Source organism: Chiloscyllium plagiosum, unplaced genomic scaffold (assembly GCF_037043375.1).
Source record: "Chiloscyllium plagiosum isolate Xiang-an unplaced genomic scaffold, Cpla_swu_hap1 HiC_scaffold_40, whole genome shotgun sequence".
Classification (NCBI taxonomy): domain Eukaryota; kingdom Metazoa; phylum Chordata; class Chondrichthyes; order Orectolobiformes; family Hemiscylliidae; genus Chiloscyllium; species Chiloscyllium plagiosum.
This window is the reverse complement of record NW_028270178.1, coordinates 65,095,512-65,109,709: the sequence shown is the minus strand read 5'-3', so window position 1 is coordinate 65,109,709 and position 14,198 is coordinate 65,095,512. Positions and strand designations below refer to the sequence as shown.

The 14,198-nt window shown below is 43.3% G+C and overlaps 1 gene segment (V, D, J or C); it reads right to left on the bottom strand.

The window, feature by feature from the left end:
* Positions 1-34: 34 nt before the first annotated feature.
* On the bottom strand, positions 35-10,278 carry LOC148138588 (Ig heavy chain C region-like). The segment is given in 6 exon segments: positions 35-500; positions 640-767; positions 3,597-3,926; positions 4,382-4,690; positions 6,633-6,944; positions 10,044-10,278. Coding segments are annotated over 6 exon segments (1,308 nt in total).
* Positions 10,279-14,198: the final 3,920 nt, after the last annotated feature.

Here is a 14,198-nt window from a genome sequence, read left to right as displayed (position 1 = left end):
CTGGCCTTGAAGAAAGAATTAAGCAAACTCAAGATTAGTGCATATTCATTCGAGATTTATTAACCATTTCAGAAAGCATTTTTATCCAAAAAGTTGATGTAAAAGCTAACAGAAGTGAATACAATGGCTGGATGCCACATTGAGACGAGAACACATGCGCTGTGAGCTGGGAATTTTCTGTACATCAGTAACAGTCACACGAAAGGGAATACAAAGGCTCATCAGAAAGGGTAGGCAACCATTCTGAGTAAGGAACAAATAAAAACAAAACAAACGGGCTTTAAACAACTGGGAAGCTACAATATTCTTCCAACCACAACCATCTCAAAGATATCAAAGTAAAAAGGAAAATCCATCAATAATTGTCTCAGTTACACGCTGATAAACTGAAGTCATCTCACTGTTAGAGTCAGCAACAGGACAGATTGGAGATTGGGAATTCAGAGACCTTGATAAGCAGATCAGGAAAATCAAAGGGGTCCACAACTCATTCACTTAACCTGGAAAAGAGAGAGAAAGCAATGACGCAGATATTTATGACCAGGGACTTTCAGATTTAATGTTTATTCAATGGCACACTTAGAGATTTCACAAAACATATTGGGCTGCTTGGCGTGAGAAAGATGTGATTATTCTCACCTTCACCAGAGTGACGGCAGCGCTGTAGAAAATACTCAGGAAGAACAAGGTGATGAACGTGGAAGCAGTTGTCCAGATGTTGCTGTTATCATCCTCATAGTCTTCAATCCAAGTGCGATCTATTGAATCTATGAATATAAAGCCGAGAGAACGCATTGAGATTGTTTATTGATCCAGATCGATCTATCTGCATCCAAGTCATGTAAATGGAGACCATTACATCTTCATAAAGCAGTCAGGTATTTCTCAATGTGACTCTTATCTGTATCTATTAGTGCATTATTGACTCAGCAAGAAATTACAAATACTAACTGCACATGTTCTTTCTTCATTGTCCGTGTCAGAACGTTTTAAATGATTTTTCTTTTCATCTATTATTTAAGGATATTATTATTTGAGGAATGCTTATTACGAATGATGATTTTAGTTATATCATTATATTTTAAATATAGGCTGTGACAGCACTTTAGTTGAAAATTGTGGCCATCACTGAATAAAAGTTCAAATGTGATTCTCATCTTTTATATTGGTGACCAATTGCTTGGCAAATCATGAATATAAGTGACATCACAGTCAGGACATTGCTTCATATTTTAGTTTGTAGGATCTGTATATTTAGGAATAAGTTTTTGTACGTGTGTCCCTTAATTTATTTGATCTACAGCTTGGTGTGTTTGGTTTCCCTTTAATGTTTGTGTATGTGGTTATGAGAGTCTCTTACTTCACTCTTGCCCAAGTTGGAGTCTGTGCATGAATAAACATATTCCTGTTCCTTTACTGCTGGTGTGCTCATGTGTTTGTGCACATAAAGTTTGGTCTTTTCACATTGTGTAAGCATCATCATGCTAATATGCCACTTCGTTGCTGCCTATGCTTATCTTGTAATGTCTTTGTGAGTGTTCACTTTTCATTAGTGCTATCTAAAATATGTGATTATGTGTCTGTTTCAGATCCTACCGAAACTAGGTTATTTTCATGTTTATGCTGAATAAATGTTAGCATGCAATGTTATGTTTTGATGGATGTTTATATTTATATGATGATGATTGCTTGTGTGGCAATCTTTCCCAAACCATCTCCTGATAAGCTTGTTTGTGCTATTGTTTGTGGATGCTTGCTGATCCTTGTGCCCATTATCCTTATTTACTAAACGCCCCTCTATTTGTTCATCTATGCACTTGTGTGCCTGCATGTGAGACTCTGAATTTGTGTGTGCGTGTGATATTGTATACATGCTGATCAATGTGGTTTAAAAATAACTAATTCAGCTGCCTCTGTCATCGTATGTTTGTGATTCTGAAAATGGGAAAATAATGATATTAATGTTTATCTCTGTGCACTTACGTGCCTGTGTGAGTTGACATGTGGGAGGACATTTTTCGGAATTTGTATCTGTGTGTTCATTTGTGTATGTCTGTACGCATTGTGCTGTATGAATGTATATGTATTCATGCCCATTTGTGTGTTACCGTGTGTCGATGTTTCTCATGGTTATGTGTGAGTACTCCTGTTCATTTGTGCAAATGATTTTCTTTCGGTGTATGTGAGTTTTTGTATGAGCTTAGCTGAGTGTTCAAGTACCACTTGCATGTGTGGCTCTGTGTGAGTATGCATGTGTGACATCTTATATATATGCACATTTGAGTGTGCACATAAATATGTGTCTTTAGGTGAGAGCCCGTATATTTGTCATTACGTGTGTATTTGCGATCATCTCTCTGCATCTGTTCTTATACCAGACTGCAATTTTCATTATTCTAATTTATTGTTCTAATTTTAATGCATTGCCCATAATTAGATTTGACCTTGGTGTTGCAGGAAACATTTCCCATCGTCGTGCTGAGGTAACCGTTTTATGAGCAACTCTTCTGTTGCAGTGATAGAACTTCTGTCTCTGAGAGAAAAGGCGTGAGTTCAAATCCCCACTGCCCCAGAGATAACATTTCTGAATATGTTTATTAGAAAATGTCTACTTATTTCTGTCTGTGAAACAAAATGATATCAGGTATTCGAATACCAGAATTGATCCCATGTGCTCCAGAAAACTGAGACAAAACTATGGAATTCAAACTGGGACGATGCAAACACCAGTTTTGGATTATGGGAATCAATGTTAATCATTTGTTAACAGAGCCAAGCGTGTCTAACATGCTTCAAAGGTATTGTTTTGCATGGAAATGTAAAATCTTTGGACAGTAAGCAAGAAGCTGACTGTCCCTGTTAGCAGCTGGGTTACATTACAGAGGACATCTACCATGAAAGCTCTGCACAGGGAGCAAGAGGACAGATCATTCATTGTTCCCCTCCCCTCTGCTCCACAACAACTTATCTGTTGATTCTCTTTGGTGTGAAAGTGAAGATACATTCTGTCAACTCATGCACTGGTGCAAGATCCCTGGCAGTTCCCCAGAAACAAAGGTTACATTCAAACTGTTCTGCACTCTTTACGATTGGTATGTTCCAATCAAATTTAATTTTAAAGTGTCTTAAATTTACATTTCCAATTGGTGCAATTTGGCAGTTTAAAACTGACATGAATTTTGTAAGAATGTCCAATCGGGGGAATCAAAAACACCAAGTTCAAAACTCGTGCCCGACCCTTGACATAAAATGGACATTGTCAGATTTTGTCACAGAGGGATTGAGGATGGATAAGGTACTTGGTGGAATCCTGCAATGAGTGAGCTTTACTCTGTCTCTGACCCAGGGTGTATCTGAGCAGAGAACATTAACTGCACAAGACACTCGTCCTAGACCTGTTAATAATCCACTTTAACTACACAGATGGAATGTACGTGAGAGAGAGAAACAACTAATTCAGTATTTAACTCACAACGGGAGGAAAAAAAACACTTCATTACTTCTGTTGAATTATTAAATGCAACTTTGAGATTTTTATTGACATGAATTAACAGTGTCCATCAGTGCAAGTGAAATGTTTACAAAACTCGGTTTACCGCTGGATTTATCGACTGTTCTGTTGATGATCTTCAATGGAATCGCTTCATGTCCCACCACACAGGAGTAAGAAGCACCGCTGGCCCACTCCTCCGCTGTAATGGATAACAGTCTGTAGATGAAGAAGGAAGTGTTGTCACTCTCCGCTATCACCTCGGTGTTCTTGTAGTTACTGGGATTCACTGGCTTGTCATTGTTTGTCCACTTGACGAAGATCTCTCGGGGGGAGAAACCTCTCACTAAACAGGTGAGGGAGAGAAACCTCTGAGCGGAGATTTCTTCTGTTGGTGGCAGGAGGACCGACACTGATGGCTCTAGCGGATTAATCACTGCAGAATATAGAAGACAAATATAAATCAACCAAAAAAATCCTGAACCAATATCACAATTTCACTAAATATTAAAATACGCCATGTTTAATTTGGGATTTATTCACTTTCGTTTTCTAAAGGAGCAGTATGGTACACATTCTGTTCAGTAAAAAAAGGAAAGTTTAATGTGAAAGTTGCCTCCATGTTTCCAGCCCACAACGAGGACATTCTGTCCATTTGTCATTGCTGATGGTGACGTCACAACCCAGGCTTCTTACCACCTTATCTGACTTAATCAGAATACAATATCCTTTGGTCCATCTTTTCCTTAATCAGCTACTTAGCTATCCTGCCTTCAGATGCATCATTAATGCTCCCAACGGTGTTGGTTCATTTCCAATCAAAGCCTGTCATTGATGTAACTGGATCTGGATTACACATGGGATCCTTTGTGCTTTAATCTCACCGCTCACCTTTCTCCTTGTGGATGGAGTCTCTCAGCGGAGTCGGTAGATTCTGATGGTACACCACACATTCAAAAGTAACGCCACTCAGCCAGGCTTCAGTAGAAATGTCTAATTTGCTGATCACGCTGTCGGGATTCTGTCCAGGCTGCTCAGCAATCTCTGATTTCAGAGGCTTCTTTTCTTGTTTCCAGGTCACGTTGACTCCAGAAGGAAGATTGGACACAACGCAGGTTAACGTCACCGTCGCCTCCAGTAAGACTTGTTCTACTGGCGGTGGGAGGATTTTAACGGTGTTAGGGTGGCACTCGGTATCTTCTATGAAACAAAAATCAAAGTCAATGAAAAATGCCCCTTTCTGATACAAACAGCCAATCTTCAGATTACTCCTTCACAGGGTGAAGACACCACGTTCAAAATGGCAACTCCAACTATTCTGAAACGATGCTTACTATTGTTGATGTATTTTGATCTGTGAAACATTTGTGATTACCTATAGCATACCCTGAGTAATTATTCCTAAAGAACACTGGCTTTGTAACAAGTGAAACCTGTGAAAAAAGTAAAATCATCAAAGATACCATCATGTAACCCATGGAATGACCTTTCTTTCAGAGTTTGTCTCTCACTTAAGACCATCTATTGATACTTGTGACAAGAGTAATCTGAATATAATGAGTTCATTTCTATGTTCATAACCTTTAGATGCAAGTGCTGCTGGTCACACTGACTGCCAAATCACATCCCAAATTTTGGACAAATTATAATAAATAAAAATTATTCTCTTTGCAGAGTTCTGAAGTGTTACAGGAGCGGTGAACAGCCATGGAAATTCTGTTCATTATATTTAACGTGATCAAAAATACTTTGCGTTATTGGTGTGATGTCATTCTCTAATTTATGTCATTGTTCCTCGTGGGCTGTGTTTGGAATAGATCTGAAAACAAGACATTGAGTACAGCATTGGATATCGAGAAGGATACCCAACTCCTTAAGTCTTTTGCTCTATTCAGTTAGTTCATAACTGGTCTGTACTTTCAGTTTATTTACCAAGCTGCATTTTTTAATTTCTTCATAGAGCAGGGGAGAAAAAACACAAACAAAAGCGTCTTTAATTAATCTACAAACGCGATGGAAATGTCACTAATTTTATAGACATCCACTACTCACTGTGTAAACATCGCCACCCCAAACCAGGCTAAATCAGCCTGTCTCGAGTTCCTAGTTCATTCATCCCTATTGTAGCATTCCCACCAGAATTTATTCTCCTGCCTCATCTACTAATTACAGAGAGCATCTTAAAGCAGCTCAGTGAGATCACGTTTATCCCAGTTCATCAAATGTGACAGCCACTTGGTCTGTGGTCTGATCCCATAAATGAAGTTAAAGAGCTCAGTACCAGAAAAAAATCGATGTCGTACAATGTCCAACCAACAGGTCATTCCTGAGCAGGGAATGAAGCATTGAACGCATTTTAATTTATTTTCAAGTTAGGGTCACTGCATATTTTAACCACGTCAATTTGATAGAGGATCAGAATAAGGATGTTCGGCCAATCCAGAGTTTAGATCAGAATGATGCTGGAAAAGCACAGCAGGTCAGGCAGCATCCGACGAGCAGGAAAATCGACATTTCGGGCTAAAGCCATTCTCCTGCCTCCTCCCCGTACGAAACAAGAGCCGATCTATCTCTGGCTTGAGTACACACAATGGCCTGGCCCCCACAGCCATCTGCAGCAACATGTTCCACAGACTCATCACCCTCTGGCTGAAGAAACCCTCCCCATCTCAGTTCTAAACGGTGCCCCTTTGACCCTGAGACTGTGCCCTTGGGTCCTAGTCTCGCCTACCAGTCAAACACCTATTCCACATTCACTCGACCTCAGTCTCTCAGTATTTTCTATGTTTCAATCAGATATCTCTCCAATATCCCCCCTCCACCCCAAACTTATCCTTGAAGCGGCTACCAGGCAAGGATTCAGCACTCTGAATGCCTCTCCAGCATGGTCAGGCAACAAACTATTTAACAAAGCTCACTGTCTATATATCTATCTTCAACAGAGAGGAAACATGCTACTCTGACTTGCCAAAAGGTTGAATTATGAGCAATGCTAATGTAACACTCAAACTGAAATGAGACACGTGGCATGTTGGGAAAGGAGAAGCTGTACCGTGCTGTTTACTACGCCTGATAAATTAGTGTGTTTGATTCACATCAGAGTTCAGAATGATTTGTAGCTCTCTCAGTATGTGTCTCTTACCCTGGAGTGCGGTGATGTTTTTACTTTGAGTGTTCTCTCCATGAATGACCTGGCAGGTATAGACCGCGCTGTTGTACCATTCACCATAACGGACCATCAGCCGACTCGTCACCGAGAAGTTCCCGTCCGCCTCACACACGGGAGACGTGAAGAAGCCAGAATCCAAGGGTCGGCCATTTTTCAACCAACTCACGGAGATTGACTTCGGATGGAACTCGATGATTGAACAGACGACGGTTGCAAACTTGCTGCTTGCGATGTCTTCACTGGAGCTCACAGTTAGGAGAAGAGTTGGTTGGAGAATATCTGGACCTTTAGGAAACACATCACATACATTATCTAACGAATTTCATAACAAATACAATCAGTTCTCATATATCAAGGTTTCTTGTGGTTAATGGATACAGGAATCATAATTGTGCAGAGTGCTGGAGAAGCTGGGATCCACACAGAAAGATCAGCAGGACAATGTGAAAGGCTGAAGTTAGAGGACACAGCAAGGGAATCAAGGAGGCATAGAAACTATAGGCCGGTAACATCAGAAGGGAGATAGCAACGTTGGATGGTATTCGTTTTAATGACAGAGTCTGATGAACAAGGCAGACGAATTACTGGCATAAATGAAGATATGATGCCGTTGCTATCACTGAGACATATTGAGAGCCGGGCAGGAGTGGCTATTCAATATTCCAGGATTTAGTGCCTTCAAGCGAGACAGGGAAAGATGGAAAAGGATGGGGGCGGGGGTGTGCGGTACAGAATGTTGCTTCTGTCGCAATTCTGACAAGAGTATTTTAGGCTGTAAAGAGAAATGAAATCATGGATACCTCATTGAACAAAGGCAAATGGACAGTACTTCAAAACCAAAACACAGCAAACATAACTACTGGGAGAGCACGATAGACCTTACTATAGGTCCAAAAGACCAAGTGCAAATACATGGGCAAATTTCAGAGACATGTAAATTAAATAGGGGAATGAGAAAAGAGGTTTTTAACTTCCTCAGCATAGGCTTGGATATTCATTTTGTCAAACATTTAGAGGGAGCACAATTCTGAAAATGCCCCCAGGAGAATATTTGAACAAAGTATGTGTTTAATACAGAGAATTTTAATCCAGACCTTGCAAGAGAGGGGTGAACCTGAACTTAACTTTAGGGAATGAAGTGGACCCAGTGGGTAAAACATCAATGGTGGAGCACTTTGCAGACAGTGATGGTAAATCAGTTGGATTTCAGATTGTACTGCAAAGGAATAGAAATTGGCCCAAAGTTCTGAAAAGGGGAAGGACAATTTTAGTAAGATCAGGAAATGACTTGACCAGAGTGGACTGGAAGCTGACACTTATTGGTAAATCTGGGTCAGAGCAGTGTGACACATTTAAGAAAGAGACAGGAAAATCGCAGGGAAGACATTTCCCAGGAACCCACTGCGTGGTACCAAGAATGCAGTGGGCTCTGGACACCAAAGGGCATGGAGGGGGAGATAAAGAGAAACAAGGGAGGCTTCCGGTCTATACTGAAATCTCAAAACAATAGAAACTAATATGGAGTACAGAACGTGCAAGGGGGAGTTTGAAAGACAAAGGAATTAGAAGAGCAAAAGGGACCATGAGAAAATAATACCAGTCAAAATAAAGGAAAATATTTTTAAAAGTTACAGACTCATTCATAATAAAAGAATTATTCGGGAAACAATAATGCCCATTAAGTGTTATTATTGGAGTGGAGCCGGAGGATTTGGTTGTGGTCAAAACGAATGTGTTGTGTCAGTGTTCACTAGTAAGAGTAACAATGTGGGGACAGAAATCATGGAGGGGTGTTGTGATGTACTTTCAGAAATTAGGACACATGACGTGATGTTCTGTGTTGTCTTGCTGAATGAAAAGTGGTTATATTTCCAGGGCAGATGAAAAGTATACCAAGCGGTTGAGCGATGCAAAGGATGAAATAGTTGGGTTGCTGACAATAATTTAGAATTCCTGTCTGGCCACAGCAGTTGTGCCAAGTGAGTGTAGATCAGCCAACGTTGCACTGTTATGCAGGATGAAGGAAGGGATAAATAATGAAAACACAGATCTGTCAAGCTAGTCTCAGTGGTAAGGAAACTATTGAGAAGTGAAATTAGTCTTCATTTGGAAGATAAATCAACAATTTTCAGCACGGTTTTATTGAGAGGAAGTCATGTGTAACAATTTGATAGTAGTTTTCATAGAGATAACTCGATGTCCAGATGATAGCACTAATCAGAGCCAATGGGATCCGAGTTAATTTGACAGATTGGATCCAGAACTGGCTGAATGGTGGGAGCAGGGGTTAATAGTCATCGGATGTCTGCGTGACAGGAAATCTATGTCTCCTGGTGTTCTGTAGAGATTAGTGTTGATTTCCGTGCTATTTCTCTTTCATACCAATGATTGAGACTCAAATTTAGGAGGATTAACCAGTGAATTCACAGATTAAATGAAAACTGTCATGTTGGTAAATCATGAGCATAATGGCTTTAGATTGCAGGAGGATATAAAAGGGTTGGTTGTATGTGAAGAGAAAAGTTGCAAATGGAAATTATTCTGAATAAATGTAAGGTGATGTAATTCGGCAGAAGAATCTGTGAGGTATGATGTTTTGAATGGTGGAACCCTGGAAAGGCCTGAGGATCTTTGGTGCATGTACCCACCGATCCCCTATAGTACTGTGTCGTCTGGATAAAGAGGCTAAGAAAGTGGGAGGATATTTGCTTTTATTAGCCTAGACATTGACAATGAAGAGTGGTGAGATGATACTGGAACTTAATAAAACACAGGTTAGGCCATACTGAAGCGTTGTGTGCATGTTATCGAAGGAATGTGATTACACTGAAGGCAGTATTGATGAGATTTGCCAGGGTCTTGCCTGGGTTGGAGGGTTTTAGTTATGAAACTAGTTTAGATAGACAGGGGTTTTCCTTGGAGCAGAGGAGAATTAGGGAGAAGATTATCATGATATCTAGAATTATTTTAGGCATAGACAGGGTAAACTGGATGAAACCTTTCCCCTTGATGGAGAAATCAATGCCTCAGGGGCACAGGGTGAAGGTAAGGCCAGGAGGTTCCAAGTGGATCTCAGGGGAAAACAAAATCAAACAGAGGGTGGTGTTAGCCTGGAGCTCAGCACCTATAAGTCATGTAGAGACTGAGCCCCTCATTATAAGTATGAAGTATCCTTACAAGGGCAAGTCACACAAGGCAATGGATCGTGTGCTGGCACATGAGACTGGAATAGTTAGGTGGCTGTTATTGATAGGCGTGAATTGGATGGATCAAAGGGCCTTTTTCCTGAGCTGTATAAGGTGATTCTGTGAAAACGGTTATAAATAATGCCTTCTTCATGTTAATCACAGATGATCTGTTTATCTCAGTTCCCACAACACTTACCTGGACATGGCATTACTTTGCTCTTGTGTGTCCCGCTGTGTTGAACCTCACAGTAGATTTTGCTGGGGCAATCTACCGCTGAGTCGGGCAGGGTTAACTGGCTGCTCAGGGTGTAGGTTCCCTTCTTCTTTCTCACTGATGGGTAAGTCTTCAATCCAGTCGTGATTAGCTCCCCACCTTTCTTCCAGGTTACCTTGGTGACGTCAGGGGAATAGTCCATCGCCAAACAACCAAAGATCACAGGAGGAGACCAGGCCATAAAGCGTGGGGGGAGATGGTGTCTCTACAATAGAATGACCAATTGAGCATGTTAGTTTCTGTTAATTTGACCTTATCAGTTACTCAAATGTATCCTCAGCTGTAAACGTTTGCCAGTATGCTCCCGCTGAAGTCGACAGCATAACTGGGGTTTATTTTTGTTTCCTATCAGTTGCTGATCATGATCATTGGTTCCCTCTTTAGAAACATGCCCTCGACCTTGACCATTGCCATATAATTTAGGAAGAAGAACATCCTGATCCCATCCCAGTAACTGTTTGAAGATCTCACCAACGGACACTTTCACTGGATTGCTGTGAAGAGCAGAGAAGTTTCACAAACTACAAACCAAGGAAATGCAGATTCATCGAAATTCTACAGTGTGTGCAAACAGGCCATTTGGCCCAACAAGTCCACACCCACCCTCTGAAAATTAATGCATCCAGACCCATTCCCCTATCCTATTATGCTACAGTTAACCCTGACTAATGCACCTAACCTCCCAATCACTGAACACTACATTTGCAATTCCCCCAACTTGCACATCTTTGGACTGTGGGAGGAAATGCACACAGACGTGGGGAGAAAGTGCCAACTCCACACAGACAGTCACCCGAGGCTGGAATGGAACCCGAGTCCCTAGCACTGTGAGGCAGCAGCACTAACCACGGAACCAGCGTGCTGCCCCACGAGGTGCCGTGCTGCTGGAAATACCCAACAGCTGGCAGTACCCCCGGAGAGAAGTCAGAGTGAATCATAGAACATAGAACATTACAGCGCAGTACAGGCCCTTCGGCCCTCGATGTTGCGCTGCCCTGTCATACTAATCTGAAGCCCATCCCACCTGCACTATCCCATGTACGTCCATATGTTAGCCCAATGACGACTTAAATGTACTTAAACTTGGCGAATCTACTACTGTTGCAGGCAAAGCATTCCATACCCTTATTACTCAATGAGTAAAGAAACTACCTCTGACATCTGTCTTATACCTATCTCCCCTCACTTTAAAGTTGTGTCCCCCCGTGTTTGCCATCCCCATACTTGGAAATCAGGCCCAGTGAGCCTTCCTCACTTATCAATGCAAGGCAGAATGTTCTCTCTGGGAGGAAGGTCACTGCAGCAGCAGCACAGGCAGGAGCTGAGCACTGGGACGGGGAGGATGGCTGTCAGGGCTGAACTCTTGCCAATTGGCTGGAAGTTGAAACATCTCATTTACAATTCTCTGAATTCTGGAGGCCTCTGAAAAATGGAGGACTATTAAGGTTCAGAGACTTTGGAATGTTACAGCTGAGTATTTACGTAAATATGATTTGAGAAATGAACAAGTAATCTGTAACTTTAATAACTATCAAACTGACACACAGTTCACCACCAAACCTCATCTTTCAGACTAACCACTGCACTTATTCTGTCTAGACCTAAATTCCCACTCACATTGACAAACCCTACCCTGCTATACACCCAATCATGCCCGGAACACACAACCCCTATCACACGAAACACATCCAAGGCAATCCATATTGGTAGTGTAGCTGAGCAGAGAGATCTCGGTGTCCATGTACATAGATCCCTAAAAGTTGCCAGCCAGTTTGATAGAGTTGTTAAGAAGGCATACTTTGTGTTGGCTTTCATCGATAGAGGGAATGAGTTTCAGAACCATGAGGTTAGGCTGCGGCTGTACAAAACTCTGGTGTGGCTGCACTTGGGAGTATTGTGTACTGTTCTGGTCACCACATTATGGGGAGAATGTGGAAGCTTTGGAAGAGTTCAGAGGAGGTTTACCAGGATGTTGCTTGGTATGGTGGGAAGGTTTAATGAGGAAAGGATGAGGGTCTTGAGGCTGTTTTTATTTGAGAGAAGAAGGTTGAGAGGTTACTTAATTGAGACATAAAAGATAAACAGAGGGTGGACAGTGAAAGTCTTTTTCCTTGAATAGTGATGGCTAGCAGGAGAGGACATAGATGACAGATGTCAGAGGCTGTTTCTTTACTCAGAGAGTAGTAGGGCCATGGAACGCACTGCCTGCAACAATAGTACACTCGCCAACTTTAAGGGCATTTAAAAGGTCATTGGATAAACATATGGATGTAAATGGAATCGTGTAGGATAGATAGGCTTCAGATTGGTTCCACAGGTCAGCGCAACATTGAGGGCTGAAGGGCCTGTACTGCACTGTAATGTTCTATATTCCAGATGGACATATGACCTCAATTCCTTTCACTCCTTTACACTCTTGCCGCCCTGCACCTGGCCCATGGTGAATCTGGCCCTGACTGGACCAAGCACCATCATTTTCACAACCTCTGACAAAAGCCCACTACCCAAAACATGACCTCAGCCCTTGATCACTGACCTCTCACCTTACCCAAGTCAACCTGTGCACATTGTATCCCAGCTCCTTTCGCATCTGTGCTTTACCACCCACCATTTTGCCAGACTCCGAGCTTTGCATTTTGACAACACGTCCCCCTGTCACTTCATTACAGTGACCCTCCACCCCCGAAACATCCTGGCACTCTGCCCATCTCTGCACTAACCTGCCTGGCATGCTGCTCACCTCTTCATAAACTAGCCTGGCACTCTGCCCACTTCTGCACTAACCAACCTGGCATCCTGCCCACCTCTACACTAACCAGCCTGGCACTCTGCCCACCTCTGCACTAACCAGCCCGGCACACTGCCCACCTCTACACTAACCAGCCTGGCACACTACCCACCTCTACATAAACCAGCCTGGCACACTACCCACCTCTACACTAACCAGCCCGGCACACTGCCCACCTCTACACTAACCAGCCTGTCACACTACCCACCTCTACATAAACCAGCCTGGCACACTACCCACCTCTACACTAACCAGCCTGGCACTCTGCCCACCTCTGCACTAACCAGCCCGGCACACTGCCCACTTCTACACTAACCAGCCTGGCACACTGCCCACCTCTCCACTAACCAGCCTGGCACTCTGCCCACCTCTGCACTAACCAGCCTGGCACTCAGCCCACCTCTACACTAACCAGCCTGGCACACTGCCCACCTCTACACTAACCAGTCTGGCACACTGCCCACCTCTGCACTAACCAGCCCGGCACTCTGCCCACCTCTCCACTAACCAGCCTGGCACTCTGCCCACCTCTGCACTAACCAGCCTGGCACACTGCCCACCTCTGCACTAACCAGCCCGGCACTCTGCCCACCTCTGCACTAATCAGCCTGGCACTCTGCCCACCTCTGCACTAACCAGCCCGGCACTCTGCCCACCTCTGCACTAACCAGCCTGACACTCTGCCCACCTCTGCACTAACCAGCCTGGCACTCTGCCCACCTCTACACTAACCAGCCTGGCACTCTGCCCACCTCTACATTAACCAGCCTGGCACACTGCCCACCTCTGCACTAATCAGCCTGGCACACTGCCCACCTCTGCACTAACCAGCCTGGCACACTGCCCACCTCTACACTAACCAGCCTGGCATCCGGCCCACCTCTACACTAACCAGCCTGGCACACTGCCCACCTCTGCACTAACCAGCCTGGCATCCTGCTCACCTCTCCATAAACCAGCCTGGCAAAGACAGACCTCCTGCATTTCAGCTCAAACTACCCCTCACCTACCAAGCACAATTCGACCAAATTATCCTGTGACCATTACCATTTACCTTGATGCCACCTTGCCAGACAGAGTGCATGCAAGCTTACCCAGCAGCCAGCCAACACTTCACAGCCTACCAGCCCAAACTCTCCCACATGCCCAATCTAGCCCCTCACGTGCTCACCACCTTCCAACTTTGAGCCTACTCCACCATAATGTCAGTGAGTCATAAAGTCATACAGCACAGAAACAGTTCCCTTGGTCCAGCTCATCCATGCTGACCAGAGTTCCCAAATTAAACT